Raw genomic sequence first — 27,824 nt, forward strand, 5'->3', positions numbered from 1 at the left:
CCAAGGTCCCCCTGCCCATGGCACCATGGCCTGTACATGGCACCATGGCCTCTACATGGCACCATGGCCTCTACATGCCGCCAGGCCTCAAGCCTCTTCTCAGAGTTCTTCCTCCCAGCCCCAGCCAGCTGTACTCGGACCCCTGGTCTGCGGAGAGGGACTCCCCCTGCCTCTCCCACACAACGCAGGCGCTCAGGGCACCCGCACCAGCACCGAACTCCGCGGAGCCTTCGCCGCCGGACCCGGCTCAGCCCGCCCCTCCCTCAGGCTACAATCCAGACCCAACAGCTCCCCGACCGTCGCCACCACCTGCTTTTCCCGCCCTGTTCCCCACCTCTCGCCCCGCCCCCCGCCGCGCACCGGTAGCCCTGTCAGGCGCATGCGCATCTGCGGAGGGGGAGGGGTGTGGCAGAGTCTTGGAGCGCGTGTGCGCCTGCGCTGCGTCTTTGGGGCTGGGTTCGCGGGGGGGTGGTGGCGGCGGCGGGGGTCTGCGCGTGCGCGGCGGCCCAGGCAAGCTCGGAGGGAAGGAGGGAGCGGGCCTGTGGCGCGGGACCGGCGGGTGAGGCCCCTGCCTCGCGGGGGAGGGTGCGGGGAGGGCGGTGGCGGGGGTGACGTACCGCCGCCGGGGGCTGCGCGACCGCCTCTCGCCTCACCTCGCCTCGCCGGGGCGACGGGCAGAGCCAGCCCCGCATGGGGAGAGAGAGAGGGAGGGAGTCCGCGGCGGCGGGCGGCTGGTCGTCCGCGGGCCTGCTTGCGGTGCCCTGCTGCGGGGCGGGCGGGCGCGGCGCTGGCCCCTCCCCTGCGGCGGGGCGGAGGAGCCCGCCCGGCCTGTCAGCGGGCGGCCGCCCGCCGTGCCCGGTGCCCGGCGGGAGTTAGCTGCCCGCCGAGCCGGTGCCTTAGCAGGGCCGGTGAGCTGCGGGGCGGCCGGGGCCAGGACAGCGCCGGGTTTGGGTACGGGTGACCTGAGGAAAGGGAAGAGACCGGGAGGGTCTGGCTGTGCCGGCGTTAATGTCTGAAATTCAAGCGTCGTTTCCATTTATTTCAATTTATTTCCGACGTATTTCCTCATCCCAGCCCGCTGAGTCTGGCAGTCCCTGCGGTCGCTTGAGAACTAGTGTCATACTGACAGGGAGCGAAGGGAAGCTGAGCATTGCTGGGGCGAAGGGACTCCTGGACTAGCTTTCAAAATCCCTTTGACACCCCCCCCCCCCCTTTGTTTTTGTTAATTGCCGATGCCTGGGAGGTCTCATGTCACGGGGGCCTTTGTTTAAAGCTTCTGTGGCGGCTTTGATTAAGCTGTTTAGAGCTCGCCGGGCTCGTAGGCGTCTCTTGCAAGATCTCCGAATAGATAAGAGGAGAGTTAGCATTGCTGATATCTCAAAGGCAGATTGACAGGCAAAACATAAAATTCTTCAGTGCTGCCCCGCGTGTCGTGAGATTGCGAAAGCACAAAACCAGCTCGAAATAACTGGTCGGTGAAGTTTAAAAATTATATTCCAGTTTGAAGTTGCCTAACATTGCTGTGGTAGACTTGATATTACTTTCTGCTGAAGAAGTCAGAGGAAACAAGCCCATTTTCACAAATCTGTTTGGATACACTTTGTACGAATAACAAACTTGTGTGTGGTCAGTTTTACAGTTCCCTCTCTTTAATTCCTTTCAGAGAGCAGTGGGAGGACATGTCTATTTCTAATAGTGTAAAACAACAACAAAAATTCTGATATCCACATCTGCTGTAAGAGAGGATTTCTTGACGTTGTTTCCCGTATTATTTTCAGTTTCGCAGTACGCATTTTACTATGGCTCCATACTGCTGAAGTTTTGGTGTCCTTAGTTTTTGAGGTTTCATAGCCTACAAGCTGGTCGTAGAGAAATGGTGAATAAGAAACCATTTTTTTAAAGAATTTTTATTAGTAAGTTTTTTGTGTGGTTTTATGTAATGGTAGCTGTTTAAATGAAATCAGGTTAGCTGATCTCCCCTTCTCACCTGATTCTTGAAAATTAAAAAAAAATACTCCCATGAAACACTTTCTCTAATTTGTGCATAATGTGCAGTGTCTCTGATACGGATTTAAAGGTGCAGTATCATGGTTATGAAAGCTTCAGTAGAAGATGATGATTCAGGATGGGAACTCGGTATGCCTGACAAGATGGAAAAGAGTAATACAAGCTGGATAGATATAACCCAGGATTTTGAAGAAGCTTGTAGAGGTGAGTTGTACTGCTTGTGTTCTGAGAAAACTTGGAATCCTTTGGAGGACTCAGCATGGTTCTTTGAGGTGTTTTAAGCAATAGTTTGACCCAGGCTCAAGCTCCAGATGAGTGGACTACACTGATGCTGTGTTTTCCTGTGTTTAACTTACTGTGAGGTTGGAAATACCAAAAGAACCTCATCTTTCTTCCTTTTCCAGATCACATAAGTATCTTTTTTAAGTCATGTTTTTTTGTCTTGCGCATTTTTGCACCTGTTTTTTTTCTTTGCAAAGATTTCTTCCTATTTCTTCTGCCAAATAGAAACCTCATTCATCCATACAGAATCAACACTCTGTTTTTCCTGTACATTTTTGGATCTATAGTGTCCAATGATTTATTCATTTAATTGGTCAGTGCATCATTTTTCATCTTTGAAACAAGGCTGAGCTGCTGAGGAGATGCAGTGCATCCCAGTCACAGGGAAGCCGTTGCTTCCATTTAAACAGTGCCTTTATTGTTACTAGTTATTAGTGTTAGTTTACTGTGACAGTGACTTTATTTTTTCAACTGATTTTATGATGACTTTAGGGAAAAACAAATATAAGACTGCAGCTTACCACACACAATATTACATAATGATAAACACCATTTCCTTATGCCATGAAATAATTCCTGTATATTAGTGATATACTGCTTGTGTACCCATCAATCTAAAGGCTTCATTAAAAATAATGAGGAAAAAGAAGCTTTTCAGTAAATTCCCCTGGAAAAAATTAGACATCTGCATAAAGGAGCACAGAAAACTCTCTCCTGTGTTCCAGGCTATTCAGATGCTACTATTTGGTAATTCTAAAAACTCTTTAACTGTTGGAATAACAGAGAGGGATGAGGAAAGACTGTAAAGAACTGGGGTTTTCTGCCTTTCAGTCTTGAAAGTGCTTTATAAGTAAAAGCAAATGAACGTGGAGTAGAAATGTCTGGTCTGCTTCCCACACCTTGTTCTCTCTTAGCATAAGACAGTTTGGTGAGTGACAAGACTATCCTGGAGAAGTGGCGCTAGAAGGATGATTGTAATTATTTATCCTGTTCTGTTCCTTTGTAGAACTGAAGTTAGGAGAACTGCTTCATGACAAGCTGTAAGTATGCTTGTGGGATAGTTCTGGTTTTTAGATAAGATCAGTGCAATTATGTTAATGCTTACTAATAAGCAAGTCATACAGCATCAGCTAAGCTTTTTAAAATAAAATAGTTGAAGTACTCAGAGTATCATTCATCCTGATAGTGTGTATATGATGCACCTGTATGAATGCTGAACATTTCTCATGGTGCCAGTATGATATTATATTTTCAGTTAATCAATGTAGCTTAGAAGTTTATAGCACATCTTATGATTAGTGGTGTTGACACTACTGAACCTACTGAACTATTTTATATGGACATACTTTAATAAAAAGAATGCCAGAAAGGCTTTAAGCTTTTAAATTTGGTTGCCTCAAGTGTCACTTGTTTACGATAAACAATCCATGTGCTTTAACATAACTCTTGAATGACGTGCTAAAATGGAAACTGAGAGCTCTACATGTTAAGAAAAAATACATTTCAAAAAAACCCCATGTGCTAAAATCTTGCTGAATTCATTAAAGAATGACATGAGATTAAAATATTTTAGAGATAAAAGTAGCCACACGAGTCTGTTCACTTGCATAAAGAAAAAAGTGCTTATTTAAGACTAATAGCTCAGAAAACAGAAGCACACTCTGCAAACCTGCTTAACAATGTATGCAAGGATGTCACCAAGTAGTTACTCAGTAGAATCAAAGCACATTTTTAAGGTATAATTTCAGAGCAAATAAGCTTTTCAGAATGAGAACATGCCACACGCAATAACCTTTTCTATATAATAAAGGCTTCTGCACCAGTTCTGATGAATACATATGTACCAAAGGTGAGGCACTATATTGCTTCTTCTGTAGGTCTGTCTTCATTTGGCATGGTTCTCCTGCAAGCTTTTATGCTCTGACTACAAGAGATACATTGTCACCAGATGGGGTTTTTCTGTATCAGTTTTTTTAACATGCCCATTTTAAACAAAGTTGGTATATTCAATGTATATTATTGTCATGTATATTGTCATTGGTTTGTGGGGGACATATCCTACTTGGGTTTTTGGATGTAGCATAATAAAAAACAGCTTGTTCAGTTAATATCAGTTTATTATGTTATGTGATCTCTAAAAAGATGCTATGTCATTATCAGGTGTATAGAAACAAGTGTGCATAGATTTAGTAACAGGATATTTCGCTCAGGAGTGTTCTTCAGCTTTAAAGAAAGGCAAAGAGTTTTACTTTTAGGCATCTGTTTTCTTTCTTACTTGTTGAGAGATACTCAAGTTCCTGAAAACCATGATCTCTAAAGATCAGTAGTAATGTTCACATACCTTACCTAATTGTCGGTAGTCAAAATTCAGCATACTCAGTTTGTATGTTCTTTTGCATTGGTTTGTGAAGACTGTTTTGTATAAAATAATTACATCCAGAACATTTTTTTTATTGGTGTTCTTAGTTTTGGTCTTTTCGAAGCCATGTCTGCCATTGAAATGATGGATCCCAAGATGGATGCTGGTATGATTGGAAACCAAGTTAATAGAAAGGTTCTTAACTTTGAGCAAGCTATTAAGGTTTGTGGGACTTCCCTGTTTTTGCCTACACTGTCTGTAAAAGTATGATATAGTTTTGTCAAATTGCAAGTTAAGCACAACTCAACATGTTTTTAATCTTTACTTAAAATTGATTTTTTTTTTATTTTAGATAGTTAAGTAAGAAATATCTTGTGATGTTTACCTTTTTTGTTACCTACGTTATCACAATGATGCTGACTCTTCCAGTGGAAAGTACTGTGAAATTGTTGGGTATTGATACTTCAAATAAATAAATTTCAGAAACGTTTTTGCAAGTCACCCTGTGCTTCCCCAAAATGTGTCTTTTATATGAAGATGTATTGATTAGTCCCTCTTTAAGCTGAATGGAAACCAGCTTCCTTACAAAAGCTGGAAATTAACACTTTATGAGACTATCAGTTCATTAGTGTTGAACAGAAGCTGGCTAATTTAATAGCATTGACAGTAATGATTAACTTTTGAGGCATGGTGAAGATAAATTGGTGGAGGGAGGTTGAAAAGACTCTGTTATTTTGGAAAAAATAATGCACTTACAGGGAAAAAATATTTTTTATCATGGACCTTGTTTTGAATGGACAAAGAGAACTCTGTATGAAATATTGGTTAAGTCATGTAGAATGTGTGCAGAATTGCATACATTGGACAAATACAATGAAATAAGCAGGGTTGCTTGGTCCTGACCTTGAAGGCAGTAAAACTCCGCAGCATAAAAAGCAGTCTTCAAAGAACGGGTCCTGCATGTTATTACTTGTTATTATTCTGATTATACATATTGTTTTGTGATTTAAGTGTTGACAGTTAACTGGTTTTAAACTTTTATTGGCTACTCATAAATCAGAAATTTTATTTTAGCTTTATCTTTGAATAGCTTTATGTTTGGTCAGTGTTCAACACAATGATGGGAAAGCAAAGTTTTTCAGAATTTGAGGCACATTATGAAGCTGATTAATAAAGCTAGTGGTATACAAATATTCTGAAGTCTTAACCAGATTGTAATTTCCTTTTTGGCTGTAAAGGTAATAAGTTGTATTTTGTCTATAGACTTCCATAGCCTTTAGGTTTTTTTTTCTTTGTTTTCTAAGGATGGCACCATTAAAATAAAGGATCTTACTTCTCCTGAGCTGGTAGGAATAATGGATACATGTTTTTGTTGTTTGGTAAGTATTTATCTGCTCTTAATGTTAGATGGTTTTGCTTTCAAAATAAAATCTTTTAATCCAGTTTAGAAAAAGAAAAAACAGTAGAACTCAAGAAAAAATATTGACCAAGCAGAAAATACATACTTAGTATTTTAATTTCTATTTAGATATTTGCATTGGCTATTATAAGAGGCGTAAGTTTGATTTTTGGATTTTTTATTATAAGAAATCATTATGGAAGAAAACTGGTAGTATTTTGAATAATGTAAAAAGGTTTTATAATTCATGTTTTTTAAATGCATGGTATCTGCCTGCTGTGTATTAGTGCTTGACTGTGTTGGAAAGTGAGTGTGCAGTAACCTACAGCACTCTGTTGCTCATTTCTGTACAGCCAATATTGACTCAGCTTACAGGGGCGTTTTGAAGAAAGAAAAGAAAATACCTAAATCTATTTAGAAAGGAAATAAGTGAATTATCAGTTATTTGTTAATTGTGATTTTTTTCTATGTGTATGTCTTAATTTCCTCAGTAAATGATACAAATTATTTTCAGATACACTTTTAAATGACATCAGTAAAATTACTTTGGTTTTTAAACCAATTTGAAATGTTCTTTTAGTCCAAAAAGACATGTAAAGGTCACTGTATATTTGATATGGTGTAACATTTGTCTTCTCCCCACTCTCCCCATCCCCGCCTTTTTTTTTTAAAAGGGACAGTGGTCATATTAGAAATCTGATCCTACTGTGTTTTATGCTATTTCAAGATAGAAATAGTTTTTTAAATTACTGAAGCATTCCCTGCAGGTTAAAGCAGCATGAAAGTAGTAGAGAGAGGGGCTCGTGAAAAGAAGCTGTAAGTTATAGAAGAGAACATGCAAAATATTCCTGAATTATTTCATAGCCACTTGCATGTTTCATTCTGTATTTATATAGAGAAAGTTTATAAATCTGATGGTCTCTTAACGAAATGTCATGTCTAAGTCACAGAGATCAGAGCTGAACTTTGTGGAAGAGGTTTATCCAATTCCAGAATGTGATAGTGTTTAGGGTTTAGTAACTGACTGCCTGCCACAGCCAGCAGATGGATGAAGGTTAAAGGTTGAGAGACCTTCTCTTGCCCTTTTTACTACATTCAAGGTCACCATGATAGGGACTTCCTTAATGACTAAATGGAAAAAGAATGGAGATATAAAAATGAGGACTTGGCTGTCATGAGTAAAACATTTAATTTTCTTTTCCCTAGATAACATGGTTAGAAGGACATTCCTTGGCACAGACGGTATTTACTTGCCTTTACATTCATAACCCAGACTTCATAGAAGATCCTGCTATGAAGGCTTTCGCTCTAGGGATCCTAAAAATCTGTGATATTGCCAGAGAAAAGGTTAACAAAGCAGCTGTTTTTGAGGAGGTATGTGTTTCTGTATATCCTATGGTTAAATAGGTAACATTTTATATAGGCTCTGTAACAAAAGCAAAACAGTGTATTACTGTTTGATTCGAGGATGCTGTAGGAGCAGCAGTTAATCCCCCTAAAAGTATTAGACTTTATCTCTTTAAAATGCAGCTTTCTTCAGTGAAGGTGTTGCATGCTCTTTTCTGCATTTTGCTTGAGTATTGGAGTCATGTACATATTTTACTCGAATAGCAATGCAAGTCTTGTGGCTAACCATTTTAAATCAGTTTTACTTGTGGTTTTTCTCCTGTTTAATTTTTCATTTTTCTACTTTAGATAACCATGATTGTCTTTTGTCTGAAATGCCTGTCTAGCAATGGAATCAGAGTCTGGTTTTCTGTGCTCAGGGCAATTTTTGTTTCCTCTGGGCTTGGACAAGTCACTTTTTACAGACTATATCTAAAATTGATTAAACAGTACTTTGCATCTATTGTTCTGGTGACATTGTGATAGGGTGGCACTTCTTGAAAATTATGAAGGGCATACTGATATGAAGGATTTATGCAGAAAATAATTACCCCAAGCTGGATTTGGGCAGGAAAGTCACCCAAACCATGGGTGTATTCAGTTGTGCAGAATAGAATTGGACTTTTATATTGGTGTAGTTAAACAAAAACACCCAAAACAAAAAAAACCCTACCAAAACATAAGAAAAAAACAACCCAAAAACCCCAAAACAAATGAAAAGAAAACCCCAAACCCCAACTTGAAAATGTAACTACTGCTGTTTATATTTCACTACATATTGCTGCTTTGATTTTTATTTTTTAGGAAGATTTTCAGTCGATGACTTACGGATTTAAAATGGCCAACAACGTGACAGATCTTAGAGTTACAGGTACCGTTTTTGCTTTCTGTGTATCTGTCCATCAGTCTCTTTCTCTTTTGAGCGTGCTGGTTACTCTAAACCAGTGAATTGGTAGGAACGTCAGATGTTAAATTTTCTTATTAGTCTTGTGAAAACTGGTGGCTTGGCAAAAAGAGAGATCAAATAATTTTTCCTTAAAGAAAAGGTTCAGCTGTTCATTTGTTAAATGCCTGAGAAACGGAGGAAGTGCTTTTAGATGTGCCACCCAAGTGGCTAGGCATGAGCTCATCCAGGTCTGAGATAGATACAAACCACTGGAAAATGCACTGCTTGAATTCTGCTTCTCTGCCTTGCAGTGTGTGACCCAAACAGATTGCTTTTGAGGAAAAGCAATGTAGTAGTCCTGAAGCTATGAATACATGTGTTATTAGGTACATACATAAGTATGTATGTTAGCCTTTTGATGCACTATTTTGGTACATGCTTAAGCCTTCCATTGGTTTATTTTGAAAAAATTTGTAAACACTTTAGCTTTGGATCAGTCAGTCTGTACTCTGATTTATCTGTTGTTGCAAGACATCCCCACCATCCCTCATAAGACTATTTTTTGTCTAGTCTTTGGCTAATGGGTATGTAAAGCACATCAAAACTTGATTTCCCCTCAAAACATTTTCTCCTGAGTGGTGTAGGTCTACCTAGGAATGCTTCTTAGCTTTTAATTGTACTGTGACTTTTCCAGGTATGCTAAAAGATGTAGAAGACGACATGCAAAGACGAGTGAAGGTATTTTTCTCATGTTTGCCTTGTCAATGGTACTTCAAGTGTACTTAACATAGGTTTGGGGGAGGGAGTTGGATTATGAAGAATGCGGTGGTTTTGTGTCATTAAATGGTGGGATTTTTTTGAAGAACTGCCATAATCGTTTGTGTAAGGTGCTGGTAGTTTGCCTTCTAGCTAAAGATGGTGAAGTCTTCAGACTTTTCTAAACTCTAATAGTTCCATTAGTCATAGGTGGAATCATGATGTAGAGGATAACACTGAGCTGGGGCACAGAAAGTAGGTATTTGACTTCTGGGTCTTACACAGATATACTACATGATGTTAAAGTCGTCACTTAATCTTCCTTTACCAAGCTTACAATATAAAATATTCATAGAATTTCCTTGCCTATTTGCAGAATGGACTGAGACAGCTCTCATTACTATAGGGAAGTCTTGGATCATTCAAGTACCTACATTATATATTAAGAGGTTTTGAACTTAAGAATTGATTTTTACGGTTATTTAACAGGTGGATGTCCTGGAGAGGGTAAAAGGATTTTATCAGCAGCTTCCCTTTGCAATTTTTAGTAAATTATTTGAAATTCCTTTATCTTCTAGAGCACTCGAAGTCGACAAGGAGAAGAGAGAGATCCAGAAGTTGAACTTGAAGTAATGAATTGTTTACTTTTTTCTGGATTTCATGGATTAGTACAGCATTAATTTAATCAGTAGTTACCAGCTTGTGAGAAATGTGTGTCACCAATGTTGCTACTACTGTCATATCTGAGCTGCTCTAAACATGGCCCTGAGCAAATCCCAAGCTAGCAGGTAGGCTTTTATGCTCTGAAGGGCTGGAGTTCTGGATGGATCCCAATGGCAGAATAGTGATGCTGCTGCAATGCTGCCATTTATGCACCTACCTCTCAAGAAAAATCCATTAGCAAAGTAGGTGGTCTTGTCTATCCTGTGCCGCCTTCCCTCAGTTCCTTCCCAGCAGCTTTTACTGTTGCTGGCAGCCTCAGTGTCAACAAAGAAAGTAGGAAGAGAAGGTGATAGCAGTGTAGCTCCTTCCAGAAGAAGTGGTAATTGATGTAGTTGATGTGGTTTATTGAGAAGGGTGTGGGTTTCCTTTCCCAGTAATGTTATTTTCTTCAGAAATTACTTTTAACATAGAACTTCAGCAAAAAGGAGAGAAAATCAGTTTAATAATTTGTGTTTGTTCACTTAAGCTGAGATTTGAATGGCATCTGCATAGGAGATCGCCCAAAGTGCTTCACCCAAAGTGTCTTAGTATTTAAGACTAGAGAGCGTATTTCAGTAAACCTATAAAAGTTTTTTAAACGAGTTTCAGGATTTAATGCATAATGCTTGGTAATTTGCAGTATGGTTTTTTATTACAGCATCAGCAGTGTTTAGCTGTGTTCAGCAGAGTCAAGTTTACGCGGGTACTGCTGACTGTTCTAATAGCATTTACCAAAAAAGAGGTACGTTCATTTGGTGATTCTGTGTTCGCATTGTGATCCTATGAAATATTCATTTTTTCATTCTCTGTGATCAAGCAATTATTCTGTAGATTTGAATCGATGTTGCTGCAGGTAAAGGGTTGGATAAGGCCTTGCAGTGGCAACCATTCAGTTTTCATTCATTTTTAAAGAAAACACAGGGAAGGCTAGCAGCTGACATTAATATGGCCTTGCAGAGAGAGAGAGAATATTCATTCTAGAACACTTAAAAGAAAAATATTTATGGGTTTTGGCCTGCTCTTTTCAAACACAGGAGCAAAACTTTTCTTTCTTGAGTTCAGTTGCCTTCTGTGGAGATACCTGACATTGGTCAGTGTTTTGTCCATCTCTAGAGACTTGTTAGCTTTTCCTTCTGTGTGGTATTGAATTTGTATCTAGAGTTCTTTGGTCTGCAAAGAGGAATATAACAGCTTTCCATGCAGTTTGCCTGCTTTTTTGAATCACAGAATCAGAATCACAGAATCACCAAGGTTGGAAAAGACCTGTAAGATCATCAAGTCCAACCAACAACACCACGATGCCCATTAAACCATGTCCCACAATATAAGATTTCCTAACTGTTGAGGGGGGAAGGAACTGCATGTTTTAGGGCAAAGGTGTAGAATCATGTGTCACATAAGACAAAGCTTTTTGTTTGAAGAGCTTTTTCTTTATACAAGGACAAATATCTGTCTATTGCTTATTGTTATTTCTATTTTCATAAGGAAATAAACGAGTTTCTTGCTTAAGTGGCAGAGTCTCTCCCACATACTTTGCTGTTGGAGCAGCTGCATGCTGTGCAGTTTAAAAGACCTTGATTAAATTGAAAGTCAGGTGCAAGTATCATTGATAGACATCAGTGTTGAGGAAAAAGCGATTAAGTGGTTGAGAACAATTGCATTCTGAGTATAACCATTTGTTATATCAGAAATCAAACTGTGACATAGAAGTGATCTACACTGATGTACAACCAAATTCTGTTTGTGTTGCTGCTATGAGTTAATGATCTGTGCAAAATCAGATTATCTTAGTGTTGCTAAAGTCTGATTAAGTTATTTACATAATGGACTACTTTGATTTGAATTACATCTGCTTAGCAGCTTATTCTTTTAGTAGAATTGTGGATGCTGTAATACATGAACATATATTATGCAGAGCTACAGATCTTGTTCAGCTTCTATTAGATCTTCGGAGGATTTTAAACACCTTTTTTTCTAACAGAAGTCCTTTCAGTTTGACTTCAGATTTCAAATACTTGAAGTTCCATCAGGACTGTTAGTCCAATATTTTTAAAACAAGATTTTAGATTTTACAGAGAGCTACTTTAAATGCTACCCAGTTTGCTAACAGATTTGGATTCATAGGACATCAGAAAATTCAGCATGTCAGCAGATCATGAATCAAGATTTCTAATGGACATTTGTTATCTTCTAATGTTATTTAGTGATTTCGTTGCAGTTGATAGGTTGTGTTTTGTTTATATTCTCAAAAATTCTACATTTTCTAATGATAGGATATTTTTTTCCTCTTTGAAGTTTGGAGTTCTGCCTCATTTGGCAGAAGAGTTTTGTGGGGGTTTTTGGCACGCGCCACCCCCAACCTTCCCAGTTCTTCAAAATCAAAAGTAGAGGACTTGCATGTAGTGTATTCTAGGCTTTCAGTTGTAATTATTGTTAAGGCTTATCTTATACTGCAAAAAATAGAGTATTAAATGTATGTATAGATATAATGTAGATATAATAGATGTAAAATACAAAGAACACTTCATTGCACAAAAATCTGTTGGGGTATTTTTTTTAGAACTGATTGTGTACAAACATTAGAATCCTAATAAAATTCTTTTTTCTGATATTAGCATTAATTCTATAGACAAAATATGCTGGTTCATAATGTGAATAACTGTTACCTGCTTTCAGACAAGTGCAGTTGCAGAAGCTCAGAAACTAATGACTCAGGCAGCTGACTTGCTTTCTGCCATCCACAATTCATTGCATCATGGTATCCAGGCACAGAATGATACCACTAAAGGAGGTATGTATCAAATTTTACCATTTTTTTTTCCTTTCTTAAATATGCTGTCTTGATAAACTTTAGTATCTCCATGTATTTAAAAAAAATCACTGTTTACTTTGAACTAATAATACTCGTTATACAAATTGCTACAGATTTGCATTGTTTGACCTTAATTTTATTTCACTAAATGATGGTTCTCCTGTCAGCAATACTGTCGCTTCAAAGCCAGAGATAATGTGAACTGTTGATTAAATGCACTGCGCTTCAAATCAGTGTATTTTAAAATAGGGAACAGCACCTCACTGTCGGTACAGGTATATGCTGAGGTGTTGAGGGTTGTTTTTTTTAATAGTAATCATTGTCTCAGTTGGGTAGTTAATGTCTCTGGAAGTTGACTGTCAATTAAAAAGTTCATTTTGGCTTATTGAATAATTTGTGTTATACTTTCAAGTTTGAAGTGAGTTCTGAAGACACAGCTTATATGCAGCTTGTGACACACACTCTCTCTCTCTCTCCCTCCCTCTTTTTCTCTCTCCTCCCCTTCCTTCATTAGATCATCCTATTATGATGGGCTTTGAGCCTCTTGTTAATCAGAGATTGCTGCCACCAACTTTCCCTCGATATGCAAAAATAATTAAAAGGGAAGAAATGGTCAATTATTTTTCCAAACTAATAGACCGAGTAAAAACTGTATGTGACGTAGTCAACTTAACTAACTTGCACTGTATACTGGTAAGCATGACTATTTCTTATTTATAGCCAAACATAAGATCTTAAAATGTAACTTGCAAAAAATTATTCCATGTATACATGCTGTTGCTCACTGGAGAAAAAACTGAACTGTATGTATAAATCTTTTGGTCTTGCCCATTGTTGCGTACAATTTCAGAATTTGCTGTCTTTCCTGATAATTAATATTTTTCATTTTTTTACAAAGACCTTGTCTCCTCTCAGACCTCCCATTTTTCCCATAAACTGTTAAATAATTGTGCGTGTTAGTGGCAGAGTACAAGCAAGTTAATTTTCTTTTAACTCTTTCTTTGGTTGAAGAGCTGCATCTGCAGTAGCAGAACATAATTTCTTGCCATATTCCTGATTTTTTTCAGATTCAGTAAGCAGCATTCTGCATATGTGCCTATAACACAAGAGAGCACTTAATACCTGTTTGTTTAAGCATGTAATTCCCTGAATAGGCATAAAGCTAAGCACCTGCTTATGTTCATTCCTGAATAAGTGATGTTATTCTCAGTTAATGCCTACGTTTATTCAAAGACACTTAAATGCTTGAAATACTTTTTACCGCACATGCGTTCACTGACTGGGAAGAGACCCACAGTTACACCAGTTTGAAGATCAAGCAAAAATCTTTTGTCTTCCTATTTCCTGTTAAATTAATTAAAGCAGTGTTTGCATGAAGCATGTGGTATCAGTTAAACATGGGAGTTTTGTTACATACCTGGTTAAGTTATGTTGTGATCTTGAGTTTCACGGTATCTTTTTTCTATACTGTCATCCTTCTGATTGTTGCATCTGAAGAAGAAAATTCAAAACCTTTTGTTCTGTTAAATAACAAGTAATTGCAGAAGAAAATAGAGCTTAGCTTCATAATATGTTCTGTTTTGTTCCAATTATTCATGCTTACTTTCTTACAATTTGTATAACCTATCTTATGTATATGTCTGTGTTTGTGTATACAAAATATAGGTGCGTTTACACAATTGTATGTGTATATATAAAAATGCAAATGCGTGTGTGTATAAAAATGTAAATATGTGTGTATATATGTATAAAAAATTTGGCATATTAACCTGAATTGTCTTTTTTTTCCTAAATGTAAATTAGGATTTTTTCTGTGAGTTTAGTGAGCAATCGCCATGTGTTCTTTCAAGATCCCTGTTACAGGTAAGTCCTAATCTATGTCTTTGAATAAAATACTTCTGCATTCATTACAAATATGGATTCATCTTCTTGGTTCAACTATTTAAATTATTTGCATATCACTTAATAATAAAAAAGTGGTAAAAAATTTTCTGGAGATACTGAAGTATTAGGTATATGGAAGCTTATGTTCTGATGTATTTTTTTAAAACATTTTTAAATACTGTTGTTTAGATCATGTTAGTACATACTAATTAAAACATAAAATGTTAAAATTCTTTCTCTGCCATAAAGCTGGGCCTGTACATGCATTTTTATGCTGTTCTCCATATGCTGTCTCAGTTTGGGGCTGGTATTGGTATTCAACCTCCCTGTTGGGACTGAATTTCATGTATAGACTGCCCGTGTTGCTACAACAGTAAAACTGATGGTTGGGGCAGAACAGGCTACTACTTTTCTTCTCACTGCTTCACTTACCTTGAAAGTATATTATACATTCCTTAACTCAGAGTAAAAGGTACTTCCTTATAGGAGGTTTTGATTTGAATAGGGTGTCCCTGGATGTCAGAACTTCTTTCCATTTAATCCCAATTAAACAACATATAGAGCCAATGTAATATAACTATTGGCAAGTAAAATGTTTTCATATTCTGTATGCTCTGACTTTCTACTACATGTGTTTGTGCAACCCCTGTGGGTGCCTGACAGCAGAGCTTTTTCTCCAGCTGCTGAAGAACCATGTAAGAGAGAGACACAGCACTCACGGAGGAAAGTGGAATGAGCATCAGACATGACCAATGAAAGCAGTAGTATCTGTAGGGGTAGAAAAAAGTCTGCATTAGTCTGAAGATTTACCTTTATCTGCCCCCAGGGAAACCGCATAACCTATTTTATGTTAATCTTCAGAAACATCTGTCTGATTAACCATCTTTAAAATCCAAGAAATAAAATCATTTTGCATGCATTGTCTTATGCAAGTAATAGAGCTGTATTTTGTGTCACGGGAATACCACGGAAGTGACAGATCTCAATATGCCTCTGTTCTTGAGTCTGTAACCTTGTACCTCGCTGAACCATTTTAATTCTTAAAGCAATCTTACAAGTTTCTGATATAATATGGGTCCTGTAAGAGCTTTCTGCTAGTAATTTCTAAAGCATTAATTTTAACTTAAAATACGTTTCTAAAAACACATTTTCACTTTCAGACAACTTTTCTGGTAGATAACAAGAAGGTGTTTGGCACTCACCTCATGCAAGACATGGTAAAAGATGCTTTAAGGTCTTTTGTCAGTCCTCCAGTACTTTCTCCAAAGTAAGTGGATCTTGAGTTTACTTGCATGTGTTTACATGTCTGATGAAAAAATATTTCTGCTTACAAAAGCAAGGACAGACATATAAAGAACATGTGCATTTTGTACTTATCAGTGCTTATGTATGAAGGAGTCAGTTGCTGTTGGTGCAGTCATCTTTCTTTTTTCATTTTGTGCTACATAGACTGGTGACGTTTATAAACATGTGTGTACATGGATATTTCCCTTTTAGGTGTTGTCTTTATAATAATCACCAGGCGAAGGACTACATTGATTCCTTTGTGACACATTGTGTTCGGGTAAGCATTCATTCCAATTATACCATGTTCATGTGTATATGAGCGCTTTTTTTGCTTACATTTGAAAATGAAACTGGTTTTTTTAGATACCTGACATGAAGGCAAAATTGCAGAAGTTGGCCATCTTAAAATGGTAACACTTTTTAAAAAGCCAGTGTAATTATTGCTGTTTGTTTCCTGTATTATGCTTCCAGATTTTTCACTACCATTTCACTTTATTAGAAATCTGCATCTACTAACTCTTTACAGGGTAGTTTCATGTCACAAAACAAATGCATAGCACTAATAAAAACCAAACCATTTTTACATTCCCTCCAGTTTAAAATTTTTTAAAATTTTTAAAAAAGATTCAGTTGCTGAATGCAGCACAATGAAAATCTAAGAAAATCATAGAATTTTATAGGTTGGAAAAAACCTTTAAGACCATTGAGTCCAACCGTTAACATAGCACTGCCAAGCCTGTCACTAAACCATCTCCCTAAGCGCCACATCTACATGCATTTTAACCTCCAGGGATGGTCACTCAACCGCTTCCCTGGGCATCTTGTTCCAGTGCTTGACAATTCTTTTGGTGAAGAAATTTTTCCTAATATTCAATCTAAACCTCCCCTTGCGCAACTTGAGGCCATTTCCTTTTGTCTTACCACTTGTTACTTGAGAGAAGAGACCAGCACCCACCTTGCTACAACCTCCTTTCAGGTAGTTGTAGAGAGCGATAAGGTCTCCCCTTCTCCAGGCTAAACAACCCCAGTTCCCGCAGCAGCTCCTCATAAGATTTTCTCTCTAGACCCTTCACCCAGCTTCGTTTCTCTTCTTTGGATGCGCTCCAGCACCTCAATGTTTTTCTTGTAGTGAGAGGCCCAAAACTGAACATGGTATTCAAGGTGCGGCCTCACCAGCACTGAGTACAGGGGCACAATCACTTCCCTACTGCTGGCCACACTGTTTCTGATACAAGCTAGGATGCCGTTGCCCTTCTTGGCTACTGGGGCACATGGATTTAGGCATAAGAAGTATCTCTCTTACCCCAAGCATTCCTAAACAATGCTCACTCAATCTCTGTTGACTTGTGTACAGAGAAATGGGCTCTTTCATCGCTCCAGAGAGCTTGCTTGTGTGCTAGCTTGCACTCCGTAGGGAACCTTAAGGAACCCACCTCCTCATATAGATGTATAAAACAGGTGCCTAAATAGACATCATAGTACTCCTCCTGTAGTTTCAAGGTTGTGTTGAAAATTTAAACCTACACTTCGTTTCTTTCAGCCATTCTGTAGTCTGATTCAAATCCATGGACACAATAGAGCTCGTCAGAGGGATAAACTGGGTCACATTCTTGAGGAATTTGCCACCCTCCAGGATGAGGTAATGTCCTAGGCAGTAGGCCTTTTCTTTTTAGGTATATTCCTAGTAGAGCAGAGCATGTAGTATTAGATTCTAAATGAATGAAGCAACTCCTCTGTTTGTCCTAAAATCTTTAGGACGAGAATTCCTAAAATGCAGCCCAGGAAGTCTGTAGGATGCATCCAAAGACTTTGGTTAGATCTGTTGAACAAAAAGGTATTGCATTCTTTAAGATTAACTTTGTCCAACAAGTAGACTTCAGGGAAACCTGCTGTGATATCTGTAATATAATGGTAATTCCACTGCTTGTAGTCTCTATCCTGCTTGTAATTGTCAGTCTGCAAGATGTACCCAGGGAGAGATGGATGAGCCGTGTTTACAAGACACTTTTCAAAAGTCAGTCTTACAGCTATGTAAGATGGCAATGCCAAAATTTTTATAACGGTTTTAAAAAATACATGTAAATTAAATAATAGCTCTTAAATATGTGCTCCAACTGGTTTTGAACATTTCTCAAGAATGGGGAGTGAAAGATGACAGGGAAAGGTATATTTTCACTTGCTGAAAATGTATTTTTTCAGCAGTGAGGGGCATGAAATAATAAAGTATTTTCCAAGGTGTGCATGCTAAGGAGAATGATCGAGGAACTTGGAGTTGGGGGGTAGATTTTGTGTGTTCCAGCTTCTCTCAAGATGGTTTGGTTGAGAGTTGATTGCAGTACTGCAGCTGAGACTCACTGTTTTTTCACTTTGTAACAGGTTATATGGATTGATTTGTTCAGGACTACTGCTAATATTCCAACTGTGGGAGACTTAATGTCTTCCATACAATTACTTTTTAAGACTGAATTGGTCTTAGCAATATTTTAGTTGGTGTGGTGGGCCACAGTGTGTTTTTTGCATGTTAAGCTTATAAATTTAATTTTTCAGTGCAGCTAGGTTTGTTGTTTTTTTTTTTAAAAAAAAAATATTGCCAATATAGCAAAATGAGTAACGGCTTGTAATGGTTTCTGAGTTTCAGTGCTCACGTGACTGCTAACAATCTATATATAAATAGTTTTTAAAAATTTGAATTAAAAAACCCTAATGTTATTGCTGTATTACTGTATAGAATTTTTTTCTCTGCGCAGCAGAATTTACAGTATGTGAATAACTTTCCACTTTTCTGACAGTTGTAGATGATAGAGGTGGCAGTATCTGTAAAAACATATTTCTGTCTTTTAATCTGGAGCATGGCTTTACTGACCCAATTTGTATTCAGATTTTCTTAAGATTTTATTTCTGGCAGAACTTGGATGCTGTTTCAGTCAAATATTCTTTCTCCCTTGTCTGTACTTTGTTCTCTTTTTCAATAGGCAGAGAAAGTAGATGCAGCACTTCATAGTATGTTACTGAAGCAGGAACCACAAAGACAACATTTGGCTTGCTTGGGCACCTGGGTCCTATATCATAACCTTCGTATTATGATACAGTATCTTCTGAGTGGCTTTGAGTTGGAACTTTACAGTATGCATGAATATTACTACATATATTGGTAAGAGGATGCTTTATTGACAGCTGTTGGAGGAGGGGTGCTCCCATGGAGCTATAATTGCAAATATTTAAAGGCGGGACTTGAACTATGTTTTTTTTAGTCTCAAGCTTGGTCAACACAGTATTTTGTTTACCTATTCATAAAATTAGAAGTGGAAGAAAAAAAATATTGTTGGTCTCTTTTCTAGACTTACTAAAGTCTAGAAAATACACTGGTGTATTTTACACTAAATATTGAAACTAAATAGTACTGTTTAAACTAAATGGTGTAATTCGCTCTCTATTTAGCTTTTTAAAACAGTGTCTTCTAATGACAATGAATGCCAAAATCAGCATTTTTTTCAGATAGGAATGCAGGAGGACAGCAATTTCACTTATTCTTTTCTGTCTTTGTAGTACCAAGATCAATAGTCTTGTTGATCTCTGGTATGTTTAAAAAGATCTCCAGAGTTTTAAGTCGTGACTGTAATCTGAGAGTTGACTAGGTAAAAATAACATCTTATTCTGTGAGCATATTTGAAGAGACATCTGCCTTTAGTGAAAATGACTGCGCTATATAGATTCAAAATACTTTTTATTTTTCCACTTCCATTCACATTAATTATATTTCATAGTTGATGACTTGGTCCAAAAGATAAATTATTTTAGATGGTTCATTTTTGATTCAGCATTAAATATTTGATGTTGAACCTTCCTTTGTTGAAGTGCTTCTGTACTTTGTTGGTTTTGTTCTGGTTTGGGTTTTTTTTTTCTGTGAAGCTACCAACAGACTTTTATTAGGTATGCTGTAAGCCTTCTTTCTGAGAGATTGGACCAGTTCAAACGACTTGAACCTCAGTGCATCTCATTATGTTTCTGGGCTGTTTCATTAGTGGATTAAGCATTAAGTGAGAAAATTAATACTCCAGATAGTTACCAGCAGATGGCAATTTTCTTTAAGTTATACCTTAGTAAGTAATACCGTGTTTTCTGTAAGACAGTATTTTTTACCTGCCCGTATTTCCCCCCACCAGTTTAATAAAATCAGTCTTCACTGGAACTATCATGTCAACTGTTTTCTCCTTACTGTAGGTGAAGAACAAAAAAGAGAGGAAATTTCTGAGGGAGAATGTGCACATGAAACTCATAATTATTTCTCAGTAATTTCTCTTCTGAATTATGACTTTTTATGAAGTATTATTTCTTCTTTGTGTGCTCCAGATCTGCAATTTCTACTCTCTTTTTTTCCCTATTCCTTTTGACTTGCAGTCAGTCTAGAGATTTATTGAACCCACTTGTGCTTACTAAGAAATCACTCTTAAAGAATTCTTAAGAATTCTCTTAAATCTTAAAGAATTGTGTGTGGATCTTGTGTTCCTGTGGGCTTGGCCCCTTTATTTAATAATTCATGGCTTTTTAATGCTTGAAACAAATCAGTAGTAACCTTGTTTCTCAAAACAGTAATTCCTAACAAAAGTAGAAAAGGTATTAACATAGTATCTTTTTTGATAATGGTTCATTTGCTGGGGGAAGGAAGAATTATAGAAAAATTTGATCTTATATGGGTTTTGAAATATTAAGAAGCTTAGACTTCACTTAGTAAACATGTAAGAAACTTGAGCTGTCTATGGTTGAATCTGTACAGAGTCTTGTTTTAAAAAAAAAAACAACACACAAAATAGAACACAGACTAGACTGTTGATTTCAACCATGTAAAACAAAGACTTTTAGCTGCCCTAAAAGTTGTCCTTTATTATTAGTTCTTTGAGTTCTTTGAGACTTGGCATTCAGTGAGTATGTGTGCATTGTGAATATGTTTTGCTCTGTCATATGTAACAGCTACATACTGTTCTTACTGTAGGTATCTGTCAGAGTTCCTCTATGCCTGGTTGATGTCAACACTGAGCCGCGCTGACAGCTCTCAAATGGCAGAGGAGAGAATAATGGAGGAACAACAGAAAGGCCGTAGTAGTAAGAAAACAAAGAAAAAGAAAAAAGGTATCTAGGTGTAGAGTGTAACTCGGATTTTTTTTTTCCCCTTCATGCAGCCATGTACAATTAAAATTCAAAATTTATAGAGTCAACACTGATGTGGGTAGGAAAAATGTCCTGAAGTTTATGAATGCTGAATATAAAACTTTTTAACTAAAAAAGTCAGTCGCTGTATAAGAATTTCCCATTTATTTATTTACTTACTTTTAAATAGGTCTTTCAGAAAAACCCAAGCTCATTTATATTCACAGCTTCACCAGCTGTGTTATGTGTTGGATCTTGTGAGACGTAATTAACAGGTCCAGAGCAATTACCTTCGAAAAATACTATCTTTCTACAGTCCATAATTCCTGCAGAATTACAGTTTTTGTGACTGTAGCTAGATTCAAAGACTAAACTTTCAGGTTTTTTCTGTAATTTCTTTTTGGCCTCAGAAGGTGTTAAAGCGTGTTTCTTAATTTTACAATAGTGAGTTGCCCTGTTTCAATTTGGTGGTAGTACTGTTTTGCAAAAGCCCATTAAGAAACTCATGCTTTCTCTGGTGTACATGCATGAGAGAAAATGAGAATTTCCTTTCCTATATCGTAGCAGTCTGGCTCTGTGGTCAGAGCTGTAAGCCTGCTACCAAAAAGACATCCAAAACCAGTGTCTAAATAGCATTTGACACAGATTTGCCATGCCTAAGTGGCTACTAAGATTGTGGTATGTTGGAGTTATCTTAGCATTAACATTGCATAGAATCACAGAATCATTAAAGTTGGAAAAGACCTGTAAGATCATCAAGTCCAACCATCAACACACCACCACCATGCCCACTAAACCATGTCTCTAAGTGCCACGTCTACATGTTCCTTGAACACCTCCAGTGATGGTGACTCCACCACCTCCCTGGGCAGCCTGTTCCAATGCTTCACCACTCTCTCAGTAAAGGTTTTTCCTAATATCCAGTCTAAACCTCCCCTGGCACAACTTGAGGCCATTTCCTCTTGTCCTATCACTTGTCACGTGGGAGAAGAGACCAACACCCACCTCACCACAACCCCCTTTCAGGTAGTTGTAGAGAGCGATAAGGTCTCCCCTCAGCCTCCTCTTCTCCACACTGAACAACCCCAGTTCCCCCAGCCATTCCTCATAAGACTTGTGCTCCAGACCCCTCACCAGCTTCGTTGCCCTTCTCTGGACACACTCCAGCACCTCAATGTCCTCCTTGTAGTGAGGGGCCCGAATCTGAACACAGTATTAGAGGTGCGGCCTCACCAGCACCAAGTACAGGGGCAGGATCACTTCCCTACTCCTGCTGGCCATGCTGTCTCTGATACAGGCCAGGATGCCGTTGGCCTTCTTGGCCACCTGGGCACACTGCTGGCTCATCTTCAGCCGGCTGTCAGCCAGCACCCCCAGGTCCTTTTCCACCAGGCAGCTTTCCAGCCACTCATCCCCAAGCCTGTAGCATTGCATGGCGTTGTGAGCGAAGTGCGGGACCTGGCACTTGGCCTTGTTGAACCTCATGCAATTGGCCTGGGCCCATCGATCCAGCCTGTCCAGATCCCTCTGCAGAGCCTTCCGACCCTTGAGCGGATCAACACTCCCACCCAACTTGGTGTCATCTGCAAACTTACTGAGGGAACACTCGATCCCCTTATCCAGATCATCAATAAAGATATTCAAATTATTGTAAATACACAGCATGCAGAAGCTTGCTTTCGTTCTTTGCTATTCCTTCTTTTTTGTGTGTTTATCCTTGTTGTCTTTTCAAGGGGAACAAACAATTAGATATGAATAGCTCAAGGTCGTATCAACTAAATTCCCTTGTCTCTAGAAATTCAGAAAAATACTACTGTATTGTACACTTCTTAAAAAGGTGCCAAGTGTGGGGCAATTTGGCACTAGTTAAACACTGGAAGCTAAAGGGGAGCTTAAAGGAATATTATCAGGATAAAAATCTTCTTATTAGGATAAAAATGCTGTAACCTTTTAGTCTTAAAAGTTTAAAAAAATCCATGAACTTAGCAAACAGGCCTGTCAACTGCAAGCTTTAAATTCTAGACTATTGTTTAGTGTTGTATAGGGACATGCTAATAGCATTGACTGTCTGGACCAGTGTATTTGATTGAAGGTAGTATTGTGTTCCTGTGACTGTTAAGTGTGTCTTGAGACATTCTGTGTAGTCAGGAGCCAGGTGAGCAGAAATGCTTGTCTATGCTTTTTATGCTTCAGTTTTCTTCCATTATTTTAAAATCTAATTGAGAATTATGTCACTTTCTGAAAATTTGAAAGAACAGTTTTGATCTGAAATTAATATGTGTACTTTTGTTGACTAAAAAAACCATTTTTATGTGAAATTTGCAGTTCGCCCTCTAAGCAGAGAGATCACCATGAGTCAAGCATACCAAAATATGTGTGCTGGGATGTACAAGGTAATTTACTTGTGCTTGCTGAACAGTGGCTTCAATTTTTTTGTAATAGCAATCAAGCATACATTGCATACCGTCTTTGTGTTTAGTGGGACTGGAAATTAAGTTCAGGTTTATAATGTGATATGGGGAATTCTTTACTATTTTTCTGTCCTTCCAGTTATAGCTAAATCTTAACTTTCATCTTGTGCACAGCAAAACATGACATACAGCTAACACTTTTATTTATCCCTTCGTTTCTAGACAATGATCGCATTTGACATGGATGGCAAAGTGAGAAAGCCTAAGTTTGAACTGGATAGTGAACAAGTTCGATATGAGCACAGGTTTGCTCCGTTCAACAGTGTTATCACACCTCCCCCAGTGCACTACTTGCAGTTTAAAGTGAGTAATTTAAAATGTGGTGCCACTCATGCTCTTCTAAAAGTCATTTGCTCACCTGCTTTAGACATTGTTGTCATTGTAGAAAGAGCCTTTAATATCTCAAAGTTCATATTGAAGCATAAGTCAAAACGGCAAGGAGTTCTAGCTTTAGTTGTGTGCACGGAAAATATATTTCTTTGAATTCTTACTAGAATTAGTCTTTTAAACGTTTAAAAAATGGTCTGATGTGGGTGGCAGTTTGAGGTGCTTGTGTGGGTTTGCATGAAAATAAAATCTCTTGAAAGTCTATTGACAGACTTTTTGTCTGTGGTTTGTATAGCAGCATATTTTTATTACTGCAGCAAGCGAACAGGAAAATGAAACAAAAGTCATTTTGAGTGTTAAATCACAGAACTGTTGGTTGGAAGGGACCAGTGGAGGCTTGTCTTGTCCTGTCTCCTCCCTGAAGTAGCATTACAGGTCACATCAGCTGTGTCTTTGTCTAGCCAAGTCTGAAAGAATTAGAGAATGGAGGCTTTGCAACCGCTTTGGTTAACCTGATTCAGTTACTTTTTCTGGTCCATGTAGTCTTTGGATAACCTGATTGAGGGCTACACTATTCACCTTTTTTCCTAATGTCTGGTCTGAATTACCTAAGCCACAAGTTGTGGCGTCTTCACCCCAAGTTATGCTGTTTGCCATTAACAAAGAACATTTGTCTCCTGACAACTTTGTAACTACCTTTCATGTAGTTGCAGGCTGGTGTTAAGATTACCCATTAGCATCCTCCTTGTCTAACTGAAGAAGTCCATTGACCTCTCCTTGTAGGTCATGTGCTCTAGGCCCCCAGCCATCTCCACATCTTGGCATCTTTCTTGAACTGAGTGGGTCCAACACTGGATGCAGTATTTCAGATGTTACAGCACAAATATTGATGATAACCTTCCTTGATCTGCTGGCCATACTCCTGTTTGTATAGTCCCATATGAAGCTTCTCTGATTTGTAGTGAGAGCACCTTGTTGGCTTGTATTTAACTTGGTGTTCACAGTAACCCTGCTACTCAGCCAGCTGGTTATTAGCCTCTGCTGATTTGTGGGGTTATTCTGCCTCAGTTGCAAAAATTTGGACATTTCTTGTTGAACTTACATTTCTGGTTGGCAGGCTTCAAGTTTCTAAAGGTCTGTCTGAACTGAAATTCTACTATTTTGTATGTTGGTCACTCTCACTAATTTAGTGTTATGAACAGCTGTGGTGGAAGTTAAGACTATCATGGCTTCCTGCTTGTCATTGAAATTTTTTTATCCCTAATAAAAGAAAAAAGTTGGAAGTCTCGACATTATATAAAATGAAGTTTTGAACAGTTTCAGTATCTCACTTGCTGTAAACTTGACTTGAGTATACAATGCCATGTACTTTTTTTTGTCCTATTTTTTTCCTGTAATTTCACACCCTGCTACATGTCATTCATTTGCTTTAATAGTGCCAAGTTGTTCAGGAGAGGGATTGTTTTATAAAGCGTATGAGAAGTTCATTGCATTTTGTGGCACTATACAATTATCATTAAGCAGTGTATTGCTGCTTGGTTATTGGCCATTTTAAATAAATGTTTTCAACTTCAGTATTTATTCTTAGAATATTGTCTAGTGGACATAACTTTTTTTTTAACATAGTAATTTGTTTTAATTTAAGGTGATAAAATAGAATTTGTTGGCAACTGATTTTAATATATATGTATATATTTCTGTAACACACTAGGAAATGTCTGATTTAAATAAGTACAGCCCACCGCCTCAGTCATCAGATCTCTACATGGCAGCTAGCAAACACTTCCAGCAAGCTAAAATGATTCTTGAGAATATTCCTAATCCAGACTATGAGGTAAGACTGAAATACTGGAAAAAGGAGTATTTGCTTATAGTAGAGTAAGGGTTTGTTTTCAGCTGAGATCCGAAGCGCACTTTGTCAAAATGCTGAGCAAAGCTGAGTGCTTGGATTACGGAGTGGACAGAGGAGGGTGGTGGCATCTTACACAGTGGTTTATTTCAATACATTAGATAATGTGATCAGGGTTGTGCTCACAGTTCCAAAACCTTTCCCTGCTGAGTATCTTAGATGCTAGATAGCAACTTAGTTCCTTCTTGCATGTTGCCCTTCTGGCCCCGTTCCAAAAGCATATCAGTTTTAACTAGAAGGTGATACATGCCTGGCTCGCTTACCTGGAACCTGGTAATTCACATGTACTCTTGAGAGGTGGGAAAAATAGGTTTGAATGTCATCAGGCTGAAAAGAGGATTGAGTCTGGCATTTGTTTCCTGGAGCAGTCTTAGCACTGGGCTGTAAACATGGGTAGGAATTTCTCCCTCTTTGTCCATAGCCTAAAAACTAAGTGTCTGTGACTGTATTTTGGAGCAAGGAGGATGCGTATTCTGTCGCATCTGAGCAGACTAAGAACAGTTACGGGATTAGGTTCTCCTGAGAATTTAGGAATCCCTGCCTGTTCTCTGGATCCTGATGGTACTCACACATGAGCTAACAGGGTAGTTAGAGGTAGTTTGAGCGTGCCCAGAGCACTTCCATGCAAAAAGCCACCAGACTGATGCTTGAGTTTCTGCTTCTCATTGTGTTTGGATCACAGTGTTGGGGTTAGATGCCTAGAGTCTGTCTAAACCTTTATTTGGACGAGTACCTCAGAACTTGCCATAGTTTAACAGTTTTTGAACATAAGCATGGAGAGCAGTGGTTTCTATGGTCTGTTGGAAAAAAAGTGACTCTTAAAATAAATACCCCCTTCATTAAATTTCATTGATCTAGCTGTTATACTTCAAAGTAAATCCAAAATGCCCTGATCTGTGTTAAAGTGATAGTGTAAGAGAACTGCTGTATTGTTAGAGTATGTAAACATTTGAGTATTACCTTTTGAAATGATTTTGAGGTCATATGCTTTCCCTTGAAAACTTCTTGCTGTTTTGTGTTTAGGTCAGTCGAATTCTAAAAGTTGCTAAACCCAATATTGTGGTCATGAAGCTGCTGGCAGGAGGCCACAAAAAAGACTCTAAGGTAAGAAAATGCCAGTTGAATTGAATGTGAAATATAGTATTGTATGCAATGCTACCAGAGATCTCTTACAGATGACTGGGCAGATTCAGGCCATAGTTACTCTTAAAAGAACTGGGAAAGTAACTTAAATCCGTTTTTCCCTTGAAAATAGTTTCTTGTAGTTGTTTAAACATGGAAAGCTCCCATTTCTAAATGTTTTGGAAAGTGCATGTGGGATGACATGTACAAATGTGGGTATTCTTCAAGAACAGGAAGAAGTAATTGGTACCAGTGTGTCAGCAGCTTGCGTGAACACAATCGAGATGAACACTGTCAGGATTAGTAGGTGCCATGTGGGTCAGAGGGAGGAGAGGGCCTTCAGACTTCCTGATGAAGGCTAGGCACAGAAGGATGAAGGAGCACTGGAGAGGCACACCAGCACTCTACAGCTTTGTGCCCATCACTGCTGGAGAAAGACTGGCATATCCAGAACTGGGTTGGAATATTTTTCAGATACTAATTTAAAGAGATAGGATTATTTTTTTAATCTTTAAGTTTTTCTGCGATCTGCAGGTTATCCCTCGAGTATTAAATTCAGTAGTATTGCTGTGTAATGTTTTAAATCTTTTCTTCCTAGGTTCCTCCAGAATTTGACTTCTCCCCTCATAAATATTTTCCAGTTGTGAAGCTTGTTTGAAAGACAAGAGATTATTGTTAGGATACCTGAAGCATAATCTGTGTATTGGATACCAGCTGTAGGTTGGAATATCTAGTGCTGTACCCAGACCAAGAGGGATCTCTAGGAAAAAAGTACTGTTATATGGAATATCTGTAGTCTGTTTTCTTTACGTGATCTGAATGACAACTGCTGTTCTCAAGTGGTTTGTATAAAGATTTACAGGTGAAGCTGACTTTAATCAACTGTATTGTTGAAGAATGTTCTACCTTAATTGATTTTTATTACAGACTTAATCATAAAACATTTTAATGAATGAGCTCTGACCGAAAACAGCGGTTTAGGTCTTTAGTAAGATTTGGAACTGAATAAAAATGCTGCAGTAGAGCCTCATGTCTGACAGGCAGAGCTGAGCTACTGAAATTCTGCTTTGAACCAAGCCACTTGGAGAGA

The 27,824-nt window shown here is 38.3% G+C and overlaps 1 protein-coding gene across 1 annotated transcript; it reads left to right on the top strand.

Moving 5' to 3' along the window:
• Positions 1-2,086: 2,086 nt before the first annotated feature.
• NAA35 (N-alpha-acetyltransferase 35, NatC auxiliary subunit) lies at positions 2,087-27,606 on the top strand. Its single transcript, XM_009816888.2, has 22 exons — positions 2,087-2,211; positions 3,296-3,329; positions 4,756-4,870; positions 5,953-6,027; positions 7,254-7,421; positions 8,238-8,304; positions 9,014-9,057; positions 9,654-9,704; positions 10,436-10,519; positions 12,454-12,568; positions 13,104-13,282; positions 14,393-14,452; positions 15,634-15,740; positions 15,971-16,037; positions 17,301-17,399; positions 18,733-18,911; positions 20,751-20,887; positions 23,231-23,298; positions 23,539-23,679; positions 25,415-25,537; positions 26,636-26,716; positions 27,333-27,606. Exons 1-22 carry the CDS (start codon positions 2,088-2,090, stop codon positions 27,390-27,392), a joined length of 2,178 nt encoding a protein of 725 aa, XP_009815190.1. The 5' UTR covers position 2,087; the 3' UTR covers positions 27,393-27,606.
• The last annotated feature ends 218 nt before the right edge of the window (positions 27,607-27,824 follow it).

This window comes from Gavia stellata, chromosome Z (assembly GCF_030936135.1).
Source record: "Gavia stellata isolate bGavSte3 chromosome Z, bGavSte3.hap2, whole genome shotgun sequence".
Lineage (NCBI taxonomy): Eukaryota > Metazoa > Chordata > Aves > Gaviiformes > Gaviidae > Gavia > Gavia stellata.